A 7172-nucleotide genomic window follows, 5' to 3' on the forward strand; every position below is an offset into this window, starting at 1 on the left:
ATTTTCTTAATAAGTGGCTGGGTGAAAATAAATTATAAAATTATAAACAAAATCTATGTAGAATTTCAAAAAAGTCATGAGTCGGCACGAACATGACACATGTCTGCTTTAGACTAATCCTTTGTATCACTGCCACACCGTTTCATGCTTCGTCCTTCCAATACCCACTTCTTTTTTATCTACAACAATTTCACTATAAATCAATCTTCACAAATCCTCCATCATCTTCCTCAAAAGGTTCTGCTAATGGCGACGCCTAAGTTTACCAGAGTACCAAGCATGCGAGAGCGTGTTGAAGACACTCTTTCCGCTCACCGCAATGATATCGTCTCTCTCCTTTCCAGGTAGGTACCTAATTAATATTTCTTTCATTTTACCAATAATTAACTGTTTTAATCCACTCATGTCTTTCTGTATCTGTATAGGTATGTGGATCAGGGGAAGGGCATATTGCAGCCTCACCACCTTCTCGACGAACTTGACAACATCATTGTCGATCAGACTTCCCGCCAAAAGCTTGCGGATAGTCCTTTCGGCCAAATCCTCAACTCAGCGCAGGTAAGTATTACTAAACCTCCTGGTTTCAATTAATATGCTCCCGTATTCTACTACAATACCTCAAACCTTGACTAGCTAGGCTCATGCTTGCTTCCGAGTTCATATTTCTGAGCCTCCAATCTCAGATCATCATCTTCAAACTGGTAATTGCAAATTAACTTTGAAAATGCTAGCTGCTAATGTGCCCTATAGATTAGTTGAGCTGGTGTTTCTCAACCTTCATTACTAAACGCTCTAATCCAGTGGCGCAATTTGAGTTTTCAATTCTCCTTTTGTTTATCATGTATGTCTCTGTGAATTTACTTTTACTTTGTTTCATATCATATAGGAAGGCATAATTCTTCCTCCGTACGTAGCTTTAGCKGTTCGTCCAAGACCCGGTGTTTGGGAATTTTTGCGTCTGAACGTAAACGAACTAAGCGTAGAGCAGCTAACTGTTACTGAATACCTTATTTTCAAGGAGGAACTCGTGGATGGGCGGTGAGTAACTTTCACTATCGGTCTTTGGCCGGCTTATATACATCAGAATCATTTGATTTCATAATATCAACAGATAGGTGGAATAAAATACCTGTGACCATGTGCCTGATTGTCATTATGTTATAGGAGTAGGAACCCTTTTGTGCTTGAACTGGATCTCGAACCATTTAATGCTACATTTCCTCGAATGTCACGCTCTTCATCCATTGGCAATGGAGTTCAGTTCCTCAACCGCCACCTCTCTTCAATCATGTTCCGAAACAAAGATTGTATGCAGCCGCTTCTRGATTTCTTTCGTGCCTACAAACATAAAGGATATGTAAGTTTAACTCGTTGGTTTTGTTTGGATAATTCTACAGCTTTTGAGCTGGTTAGTGTGACGCCCTGAAGCATCTACTATCTTCGCTTAAAACTTGCCTTCTTGATTACTATAATTGAAGTAGCTGAATTTTTTTCTCTGTGTTAAAATTTGTGATACAAAACCACTGCTGTTACTTATACCTAACAAGTCGCTTTCGACCTCAATTTGGCTTCACTTTATAGGTGACATCATGTTGCGTTTGTTGTCGCATCCAGCAACTTGGCATATTGGGCGACTTTCATAAGCCACTTTGTAGTTGTGTTGGCTACCTGGCAACTTGTTTGACGATTTCAAATCGTTTTCAAAGTTGCCTGTGAACTTTTGGTGGATTAATAGTTTTAGCAGTGCTGAGCCGATCGAGGATTTTTTTGCTAGCCTRTTATAGCTAGGAAGGATAACATTTTGAGAGCAATTTATTAACATAACGAGTGTTATTTGTCAGATTATTGCTTTAGTATTTGGTTATCTCTCTTTTGTAATCCCCTTTCGGTTTGTGAAATTYAATCCTCCTCCCCTTCATGTGGACGTACACTATCTTACCGATAGTGGAACTACGTAAATTTCATTGTCATTATTTTGTTGCTTAATACTTTTATCTTTTTTTAAGTACATAATATTTATATACTGTAAATGAGACTCCTCTAAGAAGGTTGGGTTACCGAATACCGCTAGGYCAAAGACCCTTTGGTTTTTTTACTTTTGTTATCGTGTGTTGGATATTTTTTTGTACATGTTGTTTCGATCCTGTTTGTTCTTCATTTGGTTGTTTGGAGGCATTCTCATCTGATTTCTGGGACTGTGGTCGGAATCCCTAACAAAATGTTMATGTTGCATCATGTCAAATGAGTTTTTTTAGCAACTGTTTTTACCTTCTGAGGATTGTAACAGGCAATGATGTTGAATGACCGGATACAAAGCATGTCTAGACTCGAGTCTTCTTTGGCAAAGGCGGAGGATTATCTTTCTAAGCTACCACCTGATACATCCTACTCTGAATTTGAATATGCGTCAGTATATCTCCCATTATCGAAGTTCATACTTTAAAGTGACCATTGAGCCTTTTCTTCTCAAATGTGTTCGATTTCGTGATGCAGATTGCAAGGAATGGGGTTTGAAAGAGGTTGGGGGAATAATGCTGAAAGAGTTCTCAGTATGATGCGTCTCCTCTCTGATATTCTTCAAGCGCCTGATCCCTCCATTCTTGAAAATTTTCTTGGAAAGATACCAATGGTCTTCAATGTTGTCATATTATCTGTGCATGGTTACTTTGGGCAGGCGAATGTTTTGGGTTTGCCGGACACTGGTGGCCAGGTACACCCTTGCATTACCAACTAATAATCCAAAACATGGATTTGTCACCAGTCCAATTTGGTTGATCTTTCTCTCATATGATTTTGATTGTATCCATTTGGTGGGGTTTGTGTTTTYCGTGCATGCGATTGGTGATTGGGGATGGGAGTATTGAAGTATAATTGTGATCTATGTCCTACTAACAATTACTTCTTTTCTCTTTGAAATACAGGTTGTATATATATTGGATCAAGTGCGTTCCTTGGAGAATGAGATGTTACTTAAATTAAGGCAGCAAGGACTGGATATCAACCCTAAGATTCTGATTGTAYGTATTAACATGAGAGTCAAGTTGATACTTGTCAAAAACGGCATGTATACTTGCAAGCGATTCATCTTATTTCAAATCCATCTAGTGTCATGTTTTACAATTGCTTTCATGACAAGCACCTTCATTTTTCAATCTTATGCTGCTGTAGYTTCTCATTCTCATTCCCATTTCAGGTGAGTCGATTGATACCTGATGCCAAAGGTACTTCATGCAACCAACGGTTGGAAAGAGTCGTTGGAACTGAATTTGCCTATATATTGCGTGTTCCTTTTAGGAATGAGAAAGGGATTCTTCGTAAATGGATCTCAAGGTTTGATGTATGGCCTTATTTGGAGGCGTTTACAGAGGTAATTCAATCTAGTAGATTGAATTGTCTTATGCTTTCTGCGGGGTCAAATGTTGGTCACGGTTTTACTTTACTGTTGGCATCACATGGACACTATCATGCCCAAGTTTGTTCTGTTCTGGAAAAGTATGTGCTTTTCTATAATGTAGATGCAAATCTTGCAATTTCTAGCAAAAGATACCTGGCCCATTGGATTAAAAGAAAAATACAACTAAGAAGTACCTTTGAAATCTGAACTGTACTACTAGTATGTATATGCTGCCTTATGGTTCTAGCATAGAATAGGATCTCCCACAGTCTTTTAGAGATCAAGCAGTTGGTAGTTAACATATATAAGATCATGATGTTAGGAATTTTACCTATATATTATCTGTTGTAGYGTCTCCAAAGTCAAATGAGTACAAGTGGACGTAAAAGTTAAAACAGTGGTAAGCACCAAAAGGTCCGTCAGTGAGATTGGTCTGCTTGCACCAGCAGGATATTAATCTTTCAACATTGGTATCAAGATGATTCAAAATGTGTTRTTTTGCGTAAGAGGTTACTTAACTTCCTAATAGTTACTACTGCAATTCTGACTCACTGTCACTTTGGGCCTTTAGTGCTTACCACAATATTTCTTCAGTATAACCACAATTTTTTCATGTTGCTTGCAATGCAGCTAATAAGCTACAAACTTTACATGGGTTGTGTATCTTACCTCTTCCTTCACCCAGAAACATGAAAAATTAACTGCTAAATATTCTTAGATATTTTGTAATGATCAATTGATTATTCTATTTGGTTCATTATCAGGATGCAGCAAACGAAATTGCTGCCGAGTTGCAGGGTGTTCCAGATTTGATTATTGGAAATTACAGTGATGGGAATCTAGTTGCCTCCTTACTATCTTACAAAATGGGAGTAACCCAGGTAAGGATCTGTATGAATATCTTCGTCTTAAGATGAAAATTTTAGTTCTTACGAATTTATGCTTTTTATGTCCAAACTACTAATATATGCAGTGTAACATTGCACATGCCTTGGAGAAAACAAAATATCCGGATTCCGACTTATATTGGAAGAAATTTGAAGAGAAGTACCACTTTTCATGTCAATTTACTGCCGACCTTCTAGCCATGAACAATGCCGATTTTATCATCACCAGCACGTACCAAGAGATTGCAGGAACGTAAGTTCAATTACGATGAATGATGATATTAAAAGTTTTAGTTGTTTCTGTTAAAATATGACGTGATGTGCTAAAATACGAAGAACTGAGAGTTTAGGTTGGTCTAAGTTGCTCCTAAGCTTAGGATTGATCATAATACGATCAAGCCCGTCCAGACGTTCATAATTTAGGCCTGATGGAGTATTCTTTATTTGAATTCACATAGTTCCTGCAAGTTTTTTCAGAAAATGATCAACGAATCCCTTTGGTTTTTAGAGACTGGAAAGATATTAATACATGATTTAGTCTGGCATTTAGTCAATTTTCTCTAATTGTTGCAGATTTATTTCCTYCATTTACATTGGATACAGTTTGCTCTAGCATTTGCGAGATATTGTATTGACAACCTCATTAGATGTAATCAGACCRAAAAATGCCAGTATCGATGGGTACAGTATTGTTTGGATTATGGAGTCGATGATGATGGTTCATGGTTGATCAATATGATCACTGTATCATGGATGTCCAGTACATGTATGTGGCACTTATGATAGTTCTGTTTCATGAATGTCCACTACATGGAAAAGCAATCCCATTMTGGAAAGAATAAAGGCATAAATGAGTATCTGTCCCTCCCCCTAAAACTGGTGCACGTTATAAATTTATTTAGTTGTTTCTCTATTTAGATTTACATGACCTTTATCCGTGTCACAGAACTAGCAATTAATCATGTAGTTAAAAAATCTTCAGTCTTTTTCTTAACCATGAACCTTGTTGCCATTAGAACTGGAACATTTCCTGCTACCTTAGTATAGTTTCAGTGTTTCACCTGTTAAGGCCATAAGCTTTTTCGTTTCTCCATGATACAATTTTACTGCATAGATGATACCGCATGCAACAGTTTACATGTCTCTTATTTCTTTTCAGGAAGAATACTGTTGGACAGTACGAGAATCATTCAGCTTTCACTCTTCCAGGCCTGTACAGGGTKGTTCATGGTATTGACGTCTTCGATCCAAAGTTCAACATTGTGTCCCCAGGGGCAGACATGACCATTTACTTCTCATATTCTGAAAAGGAGAGACGGCTTACATCACTACATAGCACAATTGAGAAGTTATTGTACGACCCTGAGCAGAATGATGACCATGTGTGAGTCATTTCTTGTTCCAATTTATATTATTTTATGCTCAGATGCATTCTAGATCAAATAATTTGGTTGTGAACATGAGCATGCTTCAACTGCATGAATGATGTGTCAAATCTTTATCATTCAAGATCTTGGAGGTTCACAATAAGTCGATAATGACGGGATTGATTGATGATCAAATGATGAAGATAGAGGAGGGTTGCAAATGAATAAGTTCATTATAATTTGGTAATTTGTATAGACCAGATACTCCGTGTATTGGTGTAGGTCAGGATATGYGTAAAGTTTCAAAGGAGGCAGATCGTGTGCTGATAAATTATGTGCCTTGTTTCTTGAACTTGATGCAGTGGCAATATAAGTGACCCGTCTAAACCCATGATTTTCTCCATGGCAAGGCTTGACCATGTGAAAAATATAACGGGTCTGGTGGAGTGCTATGCCAAGAATACTAAGCTGAGGGAGCTGGCAAACCTTGTTTTGGTTGCTGGTTACAATGATGTGAACAAGTCCAGTGACAGAGAAGAAATTGCAGAAATTGAGAAAATGCATAAGCTTATCAAACAATACAAATTGGGTGGTCAGATGAGATGGATATCAGCCCAAACAAATCGAGCTCGAAACGGTGAACTGTATCGATATATTGCCGATGGAAGGGGCATTTTCGTCCAGGTATRTTAAATTTATTAGCCTCATGAAGGTTCACTTGCACGTACTTGTCGCTCTCATTAAACAAGAATGGGAAATGTTTGCAGCCTGCATTCTATGAGGCTTTTGGACTTACGGTAGTGGAGGCCATGACCTGTGGCCTCCCAACATTTGCYACATGCCATGGTGGTCCAGCTGAGATTATTGAAGATGGTGTGTCAGGGTTCCATATTGATCCGTATCACCCTGACAAGACATCTGCTACAATGGCTGATTTTTTTGTCAAGTGCAAGGAGGAACCTAGTTACTGGGTGAAGATATCGGAGGGTGGCCTTAAACGAATATGTGAAAGGTTACCACCAATCTCCTCCTAACATGATTAGTAATTATTGGATAAATAATTAAATTAAGATGGTAATGTATATAGGTACACATGGAAGATCTACTCTGAACGGTTAATGACATTGGCGGGAGTTTACAGCTTCTGGAAGTATGTGTCAAAACTGGAGAGGCGTGAAACTCGACGATATCTTGAGATGTTTTACATTCTAAAGTTTCGTGAACTGGTGAGATTTTCAATCAAAATATATATATGTATACTTGGGATGAGAAAAATTAGGAAGGAAAATGAAGAAAGTTAAGAATTTGAAGAGAAGCATCTTGAAATTCCTAAAAAATAWATAAATAAATAAATACATTTAGTGTTGGATTTGAGTGATACATGCATATATGTGATGGTGGAGCATGCAGGTGAAGTCCGTTCCAGTAGCTGGTGATGAGGAGGCGCATCATGTGAATAGTGAGCAGAGTGGGTGATGAAGAAGCCTCCATTCCTCCATGTCCATGGTATGATCGTTTAAGCTC

General features: G+C 38.1%; 1 protein-coding gene across 2 annotated transcripts; it reads left to right on the forward strand.

Annotated features, from left to right (window-relative positions):
• The first annotated feature begins 216 nt into the window (after positions 1-216).
• LOC112512080 (sucrose synthase 2-like) lies at positions 217-7166 on the forward strand. 2 transcript variants are annotated; one of them, XM_025117880.1, is made up of 15 exons: positions 217-344; positions 426-558; positions 887-1038; positions 1165-1357; positions 2288-2406; positions 2494-2710; positions 2922-3017; positions 3194-3367; positions 4159-4275; positions 4368-4534; positions 5441-5665; positions 6011-6332; positions 6416-6660; positions 6736-6874; positions 7059-7166. In XM_025117880.1, the coding sequence occupies exons 1-15, from the start codon at positions 247-249 to the stop codon at positions 7122-7124; spliced, it is 2463 nt and encodes an 820-aa protein (XP_024973648.1). In that variant the 5' UTR covers positions 217-246; the 3' UTR covers positions 7125-7166. The 2 variants fall into 2 exon arrangements, with proteins under 2 accessions (XP_024973648.1, XP_024973649.1); XM_025117881.1 differs by lacking the exons at positions 887-1038; positions 1165-1357.
• The last annotated feature ends 6 nt before the right edge of the window (positions 7167-7172 follow it).

The sequence above is a fragment of the Cynara cardunculus genome (assembly GCF_001531365.2).
Source record: "Cynara cardunculus var. scolymus isolate 2C chromosome LG 5, CcrdV1, whole genome shotgun sequence".
NCBI lineage: Eukaryota > Viridiplantae > Streptophyta > Magnoliopsida > Asterales > Asteraceae > Cynara > Cynara cardunculus.